Here is a 15,867-nt window from a genome sequence, read left to right as displayed (position 1 = left end):
ATATGCTTCTAATATTTTAAGCAAAGCAGCTGAAATCAGAATATGAACCAATATGTGGTAAATTCAATCCAGTGCATCACAGAATTGATACATAAGTTTGTAAATAGCCCATTAAAAAAAAAGGTAATTTTAAGACATGCAGCATTGTATTACTCGATTTCCCACACAACAGTGAGCTGGGCCCAGAGTAAAACAATAATGGTTTAAATTGCACTAGTGTCATTTTCCTGATTGAGGAACATTTATGCCTGCTGCTGGTTTTACAATAGCTTTATATCAGTATGGCCAGAGAAAAAAAATCCAACTCAAGGGAGTACTTATAATAAGAAGGGCAATAGACTTGGCTGCCCTTAATTAAAGGCTGTGGCCTACTAATTTCTGGGGACACTCTGCTCTCCTTCTTGTTACCAAACTTATCCCTAAAAAATTAAAGGTGATGTATATTTCAATTTTGTTTTAGTAATTTCTCACACCTACCTATTCTTGATTAGTATTATCCATAACCAATAAAATACAAAATTATACACATACAGCACTTTCCCAAAATGGCTTTTTATTTTGATTTCCAACTCCATCATGGTGGCCAGAGCAACAAGGTATTATGGCACCATTTCTTCCAAAGTAAAATCCCTACAAATTATGGGACTGCGGGCCCTTAAATTTTCCTCTCGATTGTAAGCTTGCAAGCAGGGCCCTCTTTACCCAATGTAAGGGTTGGTCTTAATCCGTTTTAGTTTTGTCATACCCTTTGAACGTATGTATTGTAAAAAGTACTGCGTTAATTGTCAGCACTATTTAAATAAAAAACAATACTGCGTCACTTGACTGGGTTTAGACATCAGCCTCCCCTGTTCCCACTAGCTCCTGACTGAGTAGAAACAAGTGGACTCGTTAAGTCCTGCTGCTCCTGTAATTGAGCGGACTAGTAACATTTCTTATTCTGAGAATTATCTTTTCCTTGTTGCAAATTTTTTCAAGGCCTGACTATCGTCCACCCAGCCGCGCAGTACCAAATTTCCACAGTGGGCGGCATTAAACAACTCGGTTCCCCGATGGCACTCTGTCAGAAATAGCACGCGCGCTCTTGCGGCTCTGCACGCAACCAGCAGATGCTTCCAATGCATCTTATGATTGGCCAGTAAAGAAAATGCGTCACTGCGTGATAATAGAATTAAAGTAATCTTCCGCCGAAAAAAATGTAGTTCCACTTCATAATTCTCAGTAATATTTTCGTGATCACGAACCAGTGAAACTTTTGAACATGTCATATGCTGCAAGGACATGGAACGGTTGGGAAATCGCAATTTTAAGGGAAGGTTTTTGCTTAAATAGGGGCGGCGCAAGGATCAGTGCGGCAGGTGAGGGCAGTGATGTGGCGCTGCAGAGATCACCTTGTTTCAGTGTAGCCGGCAACTGTCAGACGGGCGAGGAGAAAGAGGGAGTGTTGCTTGTTGTGTAATTGCTCTACACACCCATAACTGAAGGTAACGAGCCATTTACCGCTATGTATGCTCATGAGGGCTTCCCGCTTTAGTAGGGCAGTATAATCTTATACGGGAGCGGTTTTAGGCTGACATTTTCCTGCATTTAATACGTAACGTACTATGTGCATCCCATCTTGTATTATCGACGTCTCCACGATGCAACAGATGCGTAATTATGAGGGGATTTTTATGTACTATGTTCTTTTGTTTGAAGATAATGGGAAAGCAATTCATTATGCATGTAACTAATACGCTCATACGTCTATCCCTATATTTCTGTGTTCTAAATGCGTCATTATATTTGTAATTTTATAAGTACGTGTGTGTAAAATATATATATATATATATATATATATATATATAACCCAGTGTAAATAGTGATGCAGTTTTTAAAGATGGTTACTCCCTTCTAAGAGATGTGGTAACACTAGTTGCCATGGTGATGTGGCTGCTGTATGTAGGCGTGCTGCAATCGCGGAAGTATTGGGGTACCCGTGATAACACAAGTCCCATCTGACCTTGATTATGGTGGGTCTACTTCCAGAAAGCTCCACGTAAATGTGCTCTATAACGTAGTGTATGCTTTGGGGGCCTGTGTCTACGGGTCCATCATTGCACCAATACTTGGAGCGGTCGTAAGTCTAGTGTTTCTTTGAAAGCGGTTTTATTTGAGTAAGCCATCGTATGTTCTCTACCTACATATGTTTAATGTGAGCGGTAAGTATTGAATAGTCGTTCCTATAGATGACTGTGCAATTTCACATCCAGTACACAGGAAATATATCTGGTAAGTGGTAACACACTAATAATAATTTTTGACAGAGCAATTATGTTGGAGTGTTTTATAAATCACCTGCTAGTCTGTTTAATACCAACAATTTACACCGTGCTTCTTATAGTACATACATTCAAAGGATCTGACAAAGCTAGAATTGACAGCCTAAGACAAACCAATATATATATCACATCACAAACTCTTGTAGCATGTTGATTGCGCATGCTGAGTTGACACACCCCTTTTAATCCTTTTATGTTCTAATGAATGCTTTTGAGGCATGTTCTTAATTGTAGGTATCCACTGTTACACGCACAGAGTATGAACACGCCTAAATAAAACATTTAGATAAGAACTTGGGTTGTATCAATGCTTTGAAGCATATAGCTTTCAGTGTAAATGCTAAACGTCTCGTTTAGGTCTACCTTCCATGTTTTATTGGTATCTATTAAAATCCATATTGTCAGTTATTGCACAATAAAACACAGCAAACTCTGCCAAGACAAACCGAAGCATTTATAAAGCATGTTGCAGCCTAATATTCACGTGTATTTAGTAGGGAAATGTCTCCAAAAATGTGTTCATTTCCCTCTTCCCTTCTGGTATGTAGGTAAATCCTTCTCTCCATACCCCCCCCCCTCTTTTGCCAGTTACATGTGGCCAGTAGGAAGCAACATATCCACCTTATGCGGTCTGAATAACCATATGTAATATCCATAATATAATATACTTTGTTGATGGCTGCAGTAACAATGCTCCAAAATTCACTTTACTCAGGACCTCAATTTGTTTTTTCCCTTTCTATTTGCTCGGGTAATGTTTGAACTTATTTACGGTACGGCTGCAGAACCTGCTTTCTGGCAAAGGATGATGTGGGTGTAATGGCATATATTCTGCCCCTCCTCCCCTCACTTAGGCCATGTTATTTGGAGTTACAGATATCTATAGAGCAGCTATATTAAGCACTCTGCTTGAAGACGCCCTGTGTCCTTTTCAAGGGTCATGTTAGAGTCCGTTGCAATGCGGCATCGCTCTTGCTAAGGAATGCCTCGTTGACCTGATGACAGGTGGCACCCATGATTTAACGAGCTAAATTATGGGAAACGGTGGCTGCATTATCAATGCAATAGGAGGGCCACAAGAGTCCCTCGCATGTTTGCTAAAGATGACACAGCACTGAAATCTTTACTATGGCAGTCCGGCTCAGTTGATGTTTCTCTCACGTCAGTGTAGATATGCTCTGCGCTAACATAAGGGAGCTACAGAGTCCACATACTGCATATAGAAGTGTAGCCTTTTGGGGCAATGCCATAGGTTATTGGCAAGCTATTTCAAGCTATCCTAGTGTTTTGTTTTTTTTCTACTTACTGATCGATGAATGTTTAAAATAACAGGCGCATACTTGCCTCGAGGGATGATGCATTTGTCCTTAAGATTGTAGAGGTCAAGTTGTTATCAGTGTAAGTTGTATCTCTAGAAAAGGAGGGTTATCTGAAAAATACCTTCTACAAATAATTTAAAGGTATACATTGTATATTTCCCCTTTAAAGGCTTCATGTCAGTGTTGTGTAAAATCATCTAAGCGACTAACCCTTTATTGGATAACAAACATTTTTATCATGCACTTTATTCTAGAATGATGGCACTTAAAATTCTGTTTGAATTGGCTTTGTACAACCAGGCAAAAAATACATTCACACTGATTTTTTTTTTCTTTCTTTAATTCATCTATCATTTAGTTTTCTTAGAAACGTATCATCTCAAAAGTATAGATCCTATAAATATTTTCTTCTTATCCACCCGTATGAGTTAATACCCTGCTTGTATTTCCCTGAAAATATAGCCTTGTACAAGATTTTCATTATTTTCACCATACTCTTGCCACATTCACTTAATAAAAAGAAAATGAATACCAAAAGGTTCCTTGCTTAGTCAGGTACTTCCTGTCTGAAATCCAACGGAAAAGCTGAGTAATATCCTCTGGTGGAGTAGGAGGTTTTTTATGTAGTCATAAATGATATGTATGAAGCGTGGGGAAGCTGGTCATGTACGTGCAATACATGGTAATGTGCAGGTTTCCAGCATTGCTGTCTATTTGAAGCAAATCCAGGAAAAAGACATTTACATGGAAGCTCTGCTATGACAACAGTTATTTTAGTGCAAATGTCATGAATATTGAGTATAGAAGGATTCCACCTCTCTGTATCATTAAAGGTTAATGGTAAGATGATTTACTTTAAATCTAGAACGTGTGGCGTGCTCTGGTTGCACCTGGCTGCATTCAGCATTTGTGTGTTTCCAGTTAGGTGGAGAAGTTTAAAGCCATCACATGCATTGTGTGGGCACAGGGGGCAGCTGAAATGCTCTGTCTCCTTGTGTGTGAGATGAATGGGTCTGTACATCTAGAACTGTGTGACTGTCGCTCTCTCTCCATCTGACGTGCTCGTGTTCAGCTGCACGTACAGTCTGGGGCTTACATGCAGTGGGCGGAGCCTCGGGTGGCATGTTATTGCAGGGAGGAGGCAGCAGCACAGAGATGCTAGTGGGGTGAGTGGTCCAGGCCAGTTAGCAGTCTCACCCGGAGGTAGGAGCAGCAAGCACGGAATCTGGTACGTACTGTGCAGTTTTATAGCCTTCTACGTCGTGAATTCTTTGTATTAATGGCTACGCTTGTATGATATGAGATCAAAGAAAACTCCAGGGGGGAAAACCTTATGATTTCACGTAGATTTCAACATCCAGTTAGCCAGCATCCTTGTTTCCTTTTCAAGGTTAGCGTGTTTCTTATCCTGTGTGCTTATGTACAGCATCAGAAGTGTGAAGTCTAACTTCCTACTAACTGTGCATCAGAGAACGGGGAAACAAGCTTTAGTAGTATGTATTAAAATTGACAGTAGGTGAGTAGGAAGCTATTCTGAGATGTATTGATTTTTAGAATTTCCTATGAGAGGGAGGAAATGAGTAATCTTGTTTTTTTTCCTTAAGCAAGGCTAGTCTTTATCGTAACTATACAAAGGTCGGAATATGCTTGCTTTCGAATCACGTCAATCAATGATGCATTTCATGTTTTTTGTTTTTAATCATTCTCCCAGCAACAGGTAAGTGTATAAAGCGTTGAAGTTGTGAGGGTTACATCTAGGATGATTAAAAAGTAGGCAATAAATGGCTAGGAATTTTTTTTTTTTGTTTCTTGGAAGTCTGCAGTTTTAACTAGTGAATATAGATGCTTTCTTATCCCATAATTATAGAACACTTATGCTCTTGGTGCATGCTGAGTCTTGCATTGAACCAGGAGGAAGCGTTATACATTGAATCACTTTGGATTTGAGCCAGTGCTGAATGCTGGTTCTGCTGCATTAATTTGACCTTCTCTGTCTTTGAAATAAAACTATAAACATGGGACACTATATGATTTTGATGTTTTATATGTACCTAGTATGCATTTATCTGTTGTCTCCTTTTTGCATTTTTACCTAAATCCAGTCTCATCTGGTGTGCAGTTTTGTCATTCTAGTGCTTTCAGGTTTAAAACTGCAATGTGTAAGCAAGTTCATCCAGTTTACTCGGGCACTTGCATGAGATCGCTCACAAATAGATTATTTCAAGTTTATTAAAGAGTTTGCTTTGCCTTCGGTGCATGACTTAACAATCTTTTGTTCACTCTGGAGTGTTACAGAGCTAATGCTATTATAAAACATGTGCATCTGTTGATGTGGTGTTTCTCTTCTATTTTGTGTAGGTCGCAATGTCTAAGTCTCAAGCATCCGAGGCGGGGAGCGCCTTTATCCAGACTCAGCAGCTGCATGCAGCCATGGCAGACACCTTCCTGGAGCACATGTGTCGTCTCGATATTGACTCCGAGCCTATTGTGGCACGGAACACTGGAATTATCTGCACTATAGGTAAACATAATGGTGAAAGCTAATATTTAAATTCTGTAATTCTTCTTGGGTATGTCATGTCCATCTGATACCTTTAGAAACAATAAACTATATAATGTCGTTGCGTGAGGGTGTAAAAATATTTACATGTTAACGTTGTGCTTTGGGATCTCCTCATCTGTTTTAGTATGCTTATGCAAGTTCTTTTTCACATCAGGCCCAGCATCTCGTTCTGTTGAAACTCTAAAGGAGATGATTAAATCTGGGATGAATGTCGCTCGTATGAACTTTTCACATGGGACACATGAGGTAAGAAATGAACAGCACTGGATGGCCCAGCTGCTTGCCCTCAACGGCCACTAAGAAAGGTCAATGAGGAAACCTAATCGGGTCTCTGCAGCTGTTTGTTATAAAAATAGGTTTCTATGGCCATGTTGAACTCTCACATTCACCCTTTTTTATTTAGGAATCCAATAGTTATGTGTATATTTAAGTATTGGCATAACATTCAGCCAGACTGATCTCTAAATTCTAGGACAAGCCTCGTGCAGTGGTTTGAGGCACGTGGCCCAATGGTTACACTACCGTGCTCAGAAAGACCCAGGGAATGTATTGCCATGATGTGTTGGAGACACACTAGTGTCCCAGCATTATTAAGATTGAAGCCACAACACTCCTGCTTTAGCGAATAGACTCCTTTGCGTTTCCAAATAGGCTTCTTCACTGTCCCTGTTTCCCTGCTGGCGACGTAGTTTTATAGTGAGACGCTCTGCTTGAACAATTACCCACCTGATGCCTGTTTCTTTAAGATCATTTCAGTTCCTGTAGACTGTACTTAATAATTAGTAAAATCTTCAACTTGAAATTACTTCCAAATTATTATTTTTACCTTTTACATTGCATTGATGAAAACAGGTGACAGGCATGCCAGCTGCTTTTGTTTAATACCAGTTTTTGGTCAATGACTGGTTCAGTGTCCTGGACCCAATAATTATAGCTGCAATAAGATCATTGACTGTACGTGTATCAGCAGTACGATATGACTGCTGAAACGAAACATCTAGTTTATAAAAAAAAAAGCAGAAGCTCTGCATTATCCAACAGGAAATGTTGAAAGACTTGTATAAATTGCAAATGAGTTTCATGAAACTTTATAAAATACGTCAGTTTGACATGTTTCTGCAAAATGAAGCTTTTGGTTAGTCATGAAAACCGTGTATTATGATTAAATATGTGCACTATATGCCATAGAAGATAACTGTACGAAATTAACATTTTGTGTGTGTAGTACAGAACACTGTTGTAATTTCAATATCTTGCAGAAATATATAGGGGGCCCCACCACTATCCACACAATAACAAATGTAACTGTGAAGAACTTGCCTTAGTAAAAATTGAACTGGATTTTCAGATTGATATACTATATGTAACAATGTAAATTCCCTATTCAGCTTGACTCTTATTGTTATCTCTCGGAGGAGGTCTACTAAAATGGTGAATGCTTTGCAGTAGAGGACTGCCTCGGGAAAAAACTTGCGGGTGTTGCGGGCGGTTTTTCGGGTGTTGCGGGCAGTCAGACAATGTACCTGCGGGTCCCACTAATCCCACACACTCCCACAAGCCTGCCTTCGGGAACCCAGTGTAATCACGTGAATTTACGTCGCGTCATATGACTGACAAGAGAAGACGCTTTGCGAGCAACCCGAAGGCAGCCTTGTGGGAGTGCACGGGAAATCTGCAGTTCAGGTAAGTGGGTGGGGGAGTTTGTATGAACGAATATGCGTGATTAAGGGAATGAATGAGTCAATAAATGTTTGTGGAATTGGACACGTGTTGCGCGAGCGGGTGGTAACGGTCCCCCCGCAGGGCTCTACTTTGCAGGATAAAAATTGTAAGGAAAGACTAAAGGATCTCAATATGTAGAACTTGCGTATGTGTATACCTGCAGGAGGATAAAATGTTAGTGCCAGAGGCTTAGATGTAATGTAAGGGAGTTTTACTTTAATGAAAGTGTGGCTGGTTGAACAGCCTCAGCAGAAGTTAATACAGTGCATGGGACAAGCACAAAGCTGTTCTGAATTTAGGACACAACCAGGACCAAATAAGGTTTGATGTCTTTGGAGCAGAAAGAATCTGGCAAACTACAAGGGCTGAAACATATTCGTTCTGTGAATACTTTGTATCAAGTCTTAGTGGTAACAATAATCTAACATTTTCAATTTGTTCAAGTAAAAAGGGTTTTCTTTTTTTTTTTTTTCCTTTACAGTACCATGCTAGCACCATCAAAAATGTTCGTGAAGCCACAGAGAGCTTTGCTTCCAACCCCATTACCTACAGGCCTGTAGCTATTGCCCTAGACACAAAGGGACCAGAAATCCGAACAGGTCTTATCAAAGGAGTGAGTACTTAATAACCTAGTCCATGGTTGTTTCTCAATTGCCCTTGTGTTTATCCTCCCTGACATTTCCTCTGTCTCTTGCAGAGTGGCACAGCAGAAGTAGAGCTGAAGAAGGGTGCTCCTCTTAAGATTACATTGGATGATGCCTTCCAGGAAAAATGTGATGACACTATCCTGTGGATGGATTACAAGAATTTGACCAAGGTGGTAAAACCTGGCAGCAAAATCTATGTGGATGATGGACTTATTTCTCTGCTGGTCAAGGAAGTGGGTAAGAGGATAATTATCAAGTTTCTCCTTAAATAAGTTACATGCGCTTCCTAGTTAGAAATCTGGTTTGGTGCGAAGCAGTTCACGCTCACAGGGCTATATCCGACGTATGTGTTCATTACACAAAATACATTGTTTTTTGAGCTCTTCAAAACGTCTCGTTAATTTTGAGAGGAAATCATTGACCTTTATTTTATTTACTTTCACGTGCATATCACACACACATTTTGTAAGCTATTGGAGTCCAAAGTAGCTATATCTGCATAGGTATAATAAAGTAGTATGGGAAGCCAAAGGTTGCATTTCTTCCCTTGCTTATCGTGGGATAGGATAAAAGGGACATTTAATGTAATCTTAATACCCATAACAGTAAGTGTTTGCTACTATAATATATATATCAATGAATACACACAGCACAGTTCAGAAACATACCACTGTGGATCATTTCTGTTTTGTACTCATTCATTTTGTTGTGAAATGTTTCAGGCAAAGATTACTGTCTGACAGAAGTGGAGAATGGAGGTTCCTTGGGTAGCAAGAAAGGTATGAACCTTCCTGGGGCCGCTGTAGATCTGCCGGCAGTTTCTGCCAAAGACATCCAGGATCTGCAGTTTGGAGTGGAGCAGGGAGTGGACATGGTGTTTGCCTCCTTCATCCGTAAAGCATCTGATGTGCATGCTGTAAGAGAGGTTCTTGGAGAGAGAGGCAAAAACATCAAGATTATTAGCAAGATTGAAAACCATGAAGGAGTTCGTAGGCAAGTAAAGGTTAAATATCCTAGTAAGGGGTTCTGATTGTTCATTGTTTGTGCTGTCTAGAACAAATACCAACAGTAAGCGGCAGGTGTTTAAGTTGTGTTAGGTTAAACATGAACAAGCTCTGTCTTTTCTGTATTGTATGATATTTTCTAATACAAAATATAAAAATATTGGTTTAGGAAGCTCCTGGTTACTTCATCTCTAGGCAATAAGTATGAGATGGAGGAAAGCTGCACCTTTTTCCAGTACAACCTTTTTAAAGCTGCAATTAGATGGCAGATATGCACCCACAACTCATATTTTGAAGTATCCCCAAGAGGGGAGTGATAATGGGCAGTATTAGAACTGCAAAGGAGAGAGTGGGAACACAAATGTACATGCGAAGGGTTTTAATCTAAGAAACATGGGGAAACATAATATGGTCCGCAGTTAGGCTGAATAATGGCTATTTATACACCTTTGAAGAACTGTATTTACTTATGTTATGCTATACTAAATAAGGTTTGATGAGATCCTTGAAGCCAGTGACGGCATAATGGTGGCACGTGGTGACCTTGGTATTGAGATCCCAGCTGAGAAAGTCTTCCTGGCCCAGAAGATGATGATTGGCCGCTGCAATCGTGCTGGCAAACCTGTGATCTGTGCCACTCAGGTACTGCCGGTCATTTCTTTAATGTTGGTGTCTGGAAAGTGTAAAGGCCAATGCTGCCTTACATGTAACAGATTGTGTGACTTGTGTATGGTAGTTTAACTGTGCGCTCGTGGGATAGACCAATCTAGGAACAAAATGAGTATATGGTTTTTATTGCAGGCAGACAATTGAGCCAACTAGGTTGGGCCTTATGACCGTTTTCTGCTGTTTGTGTCCAAAATACAATATATTTATCTTGATTGATGTTTGCTAGCCAGCCCATGTGCTACACCACACCAATTATGTAGCACTACATAACTCTGGTGGGCTTCTATATAGATGTAATTGGGAGTGTTATGAATTAAGCCAGACTCCCTAACTGTAAGCAGTTTTGTCAAATGGGATGCATAGGAAATGTCAGAACATCAAGATTCTAGTTGCATTTCCCCACAGATGCTGGAAAGTATGATCAAGAAGCCTCGTCCTACCCGTGCTGAGGGTAGTGATGTAGCCAATGCTGTGCTGGATGGTGCGGACTGTATCATGCTGTCAGGAGAAACTGCTAAAGGAGACTATCCACTGGAGGCCGTACGCATGCAACATGCGGTGAGTTGGCTTTAAAACCTAGACATCTTTTTTTTTTTTTTTTTTTTTGTACTACTATTTATAAAGGCCAGGTTCATATATTCCTTGTATAGTAGGTCCAATGTGCCCATAAAAATAAACTGCTATTAAAGCTTCCAGTGACATTTTATTCTTTTCATAACAAACATGTCTCTGAATACTTGTACACAAATATACAATGTTTATAAACTGTTTTCAGTATGTGTTTGAAAGTACAGTGTGTATGGTTGGCAATGGTGAATTTTGATACAGCTGAGTTGCTGTGGGCTTCTTTGCTTGTCTGCCACTTGCTCTGCGCGCTTGACTCCTGCATAAAGCTTGCTGTAGTCAGAAAGCAACATAGGCATTCAAATTGCCACACATAGGGCGCGCTGGCTAATGCTTCTCTGCTCCTTTGCTACCATCCTCCTCTTCCCCTTTCCTTCTATGGAATGAGAGGCTTTTGCTCCAGTACTGATCCACTGCAGTCCCTTGTGATGGGGGAGGGGACGCTGTGAGGCCAGGCTTTAAATTCACGATGCTGGGTTGGTGTCCAGGCTGTGCCATGTACTTGGTAACATATTATGACAACTAATGTGGGAAAGTGCTGACACGGACAGATACAGAGCCAGTGGCATTACTTTTGCAACACTGCTTGCACAAAGGTCTACTGTCCACCTGTCATGCATGAATACACACTGCACTGGACGTTGCTTTGCTACAAATATAGAAATGTATATATTCAAATGTAACGTTTAGGCGCATACTAGTTGTGCATCTTGTGGGGGGGGGGATATCTAACTATGTATACAAAATAAGCTATCCCTCAAAGTGGATAATATATACTTAAGATTTTCAAGATAAATTTACACTGTAAATGGAAAATCCTAATATGTATAAATTTTGGGTTATGGAATGAAAAAAATAGAACATTTTCCATTGGCCTAATTATATCTATTAAAACCCCCTCCAATTACTATCAGTAGACCAACCTAAGTTAAGTAACCACTTTATAGCTACTTGTATACCTAAGTGTGTAGCTTGGGGGCGTTGTCGGCTATCATGGAATTTGCTCTATCCTTCCCCTTCGTTGTACATGTTACCGAAAACTCAAAATGTCTTCTGAAAGTCTAAAGACAAGCAGTTATGGCATCAGTTTTGGTCTATGAATAAATGGTGGTAAACCACTTAAACCATTCCAGGCATGAAAATAAAACAAACCCAGGTATGAAAGAAACATTAAAAGTTCCCCAGTTCTAACAGAGAATGATGGGTTTCCTTCCAAAATCTCTTTGAGAAATTTGTGCCCCGATTCCTTGACTAAAGTTCCCATTTATTTATTGGCTGCTACATTTGCTTTGGCATGGTAGGGCTGAGTGGCACAGTTTTCGAGCTCGGGGGCAGTGTGCTGAGATCTTTGGTAGTTTGATTTAACTTTGTAATTTTGTTATATTTCAAACATTCGGACTTGGAATTCTGGTCACCCTTTTGTGACATATCCCATCCTAATTTTCTGAGGAGGGAGGGTCTTGTAAAGATGAGAACTCTCCACTTAAATACAAAAATACCGTATTTGCATGATTTATAAGACGATTCCCCCCCCCCCAAAAAAAAAATCAGAATATTTAGGAAAAAGAGAGCCTGAATATAAGACTACTCTATAGGAAAAATGTTTTACTAGTAAATATTCTTGTAAACTATTTTTTCATATTTAATAAAAGCTATGATTGAGAACTTTTTGTTTTTATTTGCCAATCTGCCCCCAGGCTTCCCAATCTGCCTCCAGAAATGCCTTATACCCCCTATACACCATTGTGCCCCATGATACGCCTTTTAACCTCCTCTGGCATATAGGGGGTTAAAAGGCATATTATAGGGCACTCTGCCTCCAGAAAAGCCTTATGCCCCCCACCCCCGACTTACCTGTGCTTCTGACTCCCTGGTGTCTAATGGGGTAGCGGGTGGAGGCACCGGAAGGTCATGTGACACTGGTGCGCCATCATAGAAGCTACGACAGAAGTGCCAGCTGCAGTGGGGGTTGTCGGCGTCCATCGAGCGGATGTTCGCCGGCTGCCAAAGAGAATTCCCCGCAGCACTGCAGGGAATTCTCCTCTCTGGCAGCCGGGGAAGGTATGCGCTTAGACAACCTCCGCTGCTGCCCATGCTTTCACCGGCACTCGGTGATGGACGTCCGGTGGAAGTGCCGGCAGCAGCGGAGGTTACCAGACAGGAGGATACGGTCCTCTGCAGGGATCTGGATCTTAGACTCGTAGTCAGACCTCTATTTGAGGTCCAATTTTATAAGACGAGGGGTATTTTTCAGAGCACTTATCTTATAATCGAGCAAATACGGCATATGTAAGATGCAACCTCTTATGTTATTATCTGGGTTTCTTCAGTTGTGATCTGAGCTTTCAAGCTATTTAGCACATTGCTTTTTTGCTGATCCTGCAGTAAGCATTAATTGCTCTAGCTGGATAAAAGATGTTGAGTGACAAATTTTAGGTTTTTTTTTTGTTTGTTTGTTTTTTTTTTTGTTTAATTTCCATCCCCTTACTTACATGCATGTAAAAAAAAATATCCACACTGTAGATTGCTATACATAAGCTAAAATAAAAGCACATGAAACATTCTACAACAATTTAAGAATAAATAAAAGTAGCGATCTGGAGGTGTAGTGCCATTTAGGCTTTAAATATAGGCACAAATATGTAATCGCAAAGTGTCTCAACCACCATCAAAAACTAAAACGTTAGGAGAATTTAAACCTTTTCCTATTATTTCTTTCTTAAAACAAAAAAAAAGTGGCATATGTATTTATTTTTTGTTTTTAATTTAAAAAAAAAAAAAAAAAAAAAAAAGGCACACCAGTCATTTCCTTGCCTGACTACTCTAGGGAAAATCTGTTGGATAAAGTGCTACTTTGTGTGTTTGCTGTCATAGATGCCTATTGTTTCATGAGGGGTTCCCTAGTCACCAGGCTGAAGCATTAAGCTTCTGGTAATAGAGCAAACTCCCCATGCAGACTTCTATTTGCAAAAACAGTAAGAGCTTGAATTTTACATTCTGTTCATTGGAGGATCTACTTTGTTTCTACTAAACATGCAGAAATGTCTGTTGGATTTCACAAATTATATTGTGGATCTTAGTACCCATAACCAGTGAGACATGTATATTGAATGATTAAATCAATTTGGATTCAATCCACTGCAAGACCACTAGAGCTGTTGTAGTTGACATCCTGTTTTTGTTTTTTGCTCCAATGGACCTGAATTGCTGAAAAAATGCAGCCTGGTGATTACATTTTATCTGCTTTTTATGGTATCAAGTTGGCTTCTTATCTCTTTTAACCCGCGAGCTTCCCACCTTTTCTCACTAACCAGTGACTCCTGACTATAGGTGCAGAGAATCACTCTGCTTTATTTTCTTTCTTGGTCTGTGTCCTTTCTTTCTCCTGTTCCTTCTCTCCTCCCCTCCGGCTCACAGATTGCTCTGGAAGCCGAGGCTGCCATTTTCCACCGTCGGCTCTTCGAGGAACTTTTTCGCCTTACCACTAGTTCCACGCACCCTGCAGAAGCGATGGCTGTAGGCGCAGTGGAGGCATCTTTTAAATGCTTAGCAAGTGCGCTCATAGTGCTGACAGAGTCCGGCAGGTAGGGCTAAGTCTGCAACCCTGCCCCTCTTGCTTCTAACATGCTGCGGAACCATTCCCTCCCCACCATGCCCCTAGCTGAGGGTCCACAGTATGAGTTTCGTATGAATGGTTTTATGTGATGTAGGGCCTGTAAAGAGAATCTCGGGGGCCTGACTGATGAGTGTCTCCCATCCCCTTCCTTATCCACTCATCCCCATTCCCTGCATTGGGCACTTGCTGCACCCCCATCCCACCACCTATAGATTGCTCGTGAGGCGGAGGCAGCCATTTTCCACCGGCAGCTGTTTGAGGAGCTGAGGCGTGTATCTCCTCTGACCCGTGATCCAACAGAAGCGACTGCTGTTGGAGCAGTGGAGGCATCATTCAAATGCTCCAGTGGAGCCATCATCGTTCTTACAAAATCTGGCAGGTAGGAGAGGATGGGGAAAAGGGCCACATGTATATCCAGTGACTTATGGAACACTGTGTGGCAGGTAAACTGGTTAATGTATAACACGTGTTAATTTGAGGTATCATTGCAGGGGTGGGGATTATGGGGCATTTTCTGGTAGGGGGTTAAGGGTGGGTTCTTATTTGGTTCTGCAAGGCTCAGGCAGGTTGAAGCTTCTGCTCTAATTACAGATGACCTTTCTCTTGTTGCTCAGTTGCTCTGTGACCTTTTCTTTTCTGCTATTTATAGTTGAGCTTTAGAGCTTTCTGTTACAGTGAGTGAAGAACCCCCCCCCCCCCATCCTAGCATCCCATACGAATGTATTCAGTGATGTTCTTAGCCATAGAAAACAAGTAGATTGGTAAAACTAACTTATTTGCTTGGTCTTCTACATCTGAGCTCCTTTTCTTCCCAGATCTGCTCACCTGGTATCCCGTTATCGCCCGCGTGCGCCTATTATTGCCGTTACCCGCAATGAACAAACAGCTCGTCAGGCTCATCTCTACCGTGGTATATTCCCTGTCTTGTACAGGGAGCCAGTGAATGAAGCTTGGGCTGAGGATGTGGACCAACGTGTTAACTTTGCCATGGAGATTGGTAAATATGATCATTTGTCAATGCTTTCAATATGGAGTATAAACCATTCAGTAACATTCTGTTTGGAGCATCTTGCTACTATTGTGCCAATTAAGTAAATATTATAATTTTTTATAATGTTTGTGTGTCGCAGACATGCTTGGCTAGGGCTGTGGCACAATCCCAGACACTAAGTCTCTAAAAACGAAAAGAAAATTTAAATCAGTAGGAAATCTGTTTCCAGTGTATAGAGTAAAGATAGTTGATTGCTTTTCTCTTATCTGTTTCCACTGTTCTAGGTAAAGCACGTGGCTTCTTCAAGAGCCAGGATATTGTGATTGTGTTAACTGGCTGGCGGCCTGGCTCCGGTTTCACCAACACCATGCGAGTGGTCCCGGTTCCTTAA

At 40.8% G+C, this 15,867-nt stretch overlaps 1 protein-coding gene across 3 annotated transcripts; it reads left to right on the top strand.

Moving 5' to 3' along the window:
* The first annotated feature begins 6,004 nt into the window (after positions 1-6,004).
* On the top strand, positions 6,005-15,867 carry LOC149297658 (pyruvate kinase PKM). Of its 3 annotated transcripts, none has more exons than XM_089488257.1 (10): positions 6,005-6,161; positions 6,358-6,449; positions 8,407-8,538; positions 8,623-8,809; positions 9,295-9,565; positions 10,068-10,218; positions 10,651-10,803; positions 14,698-14,864; positions 15,301-15,482; positions 15,761-15,867. In XM_089488257.1, exons 1-10 carry the CDS (start codon positions 6,005-6,007, stop codon positions 15,865-15,867), a joined length of 1,599 nt encoding a protein of 532 aa, XP_089344383.1. The 3 variants fall into 3 exon arrangements, with proteins under 3 accessions (XP_089344383.1, XP_089344384.1, XP_089344385.1); XM_089488258.1 differs by lacking the exon at positions 14,698-14,864 and adding an exon at positions 14,287-14,453; XM_089488259.1 differs by lacking the exon at positions 8,407-8,538 and having other exon boundaries at positions 6,358-6,369; positions 8,633-8,809.

Source organism: Sceloporus occidentalis, unplaced genomic scaffold, assembly GCF_023333645.1.
Source record: "Sceloporus occidentalis isolate IW3139 unplaced genomic scaffold, rSceOcc1.0.p SCAF_37, whole genome shotgun sequence".
NCBI lineage: Eukaryota > Metazoa > Chordata > Lepidosauria > Squamata > Phrynosomatidae > Sceloporus > Sceloporus occidentalis.
The sequence above is the reverse complement of the archived record's forward strand: the minus strand, read 5'-3'. Positions and strand labels throughout refer to the sequence as shown.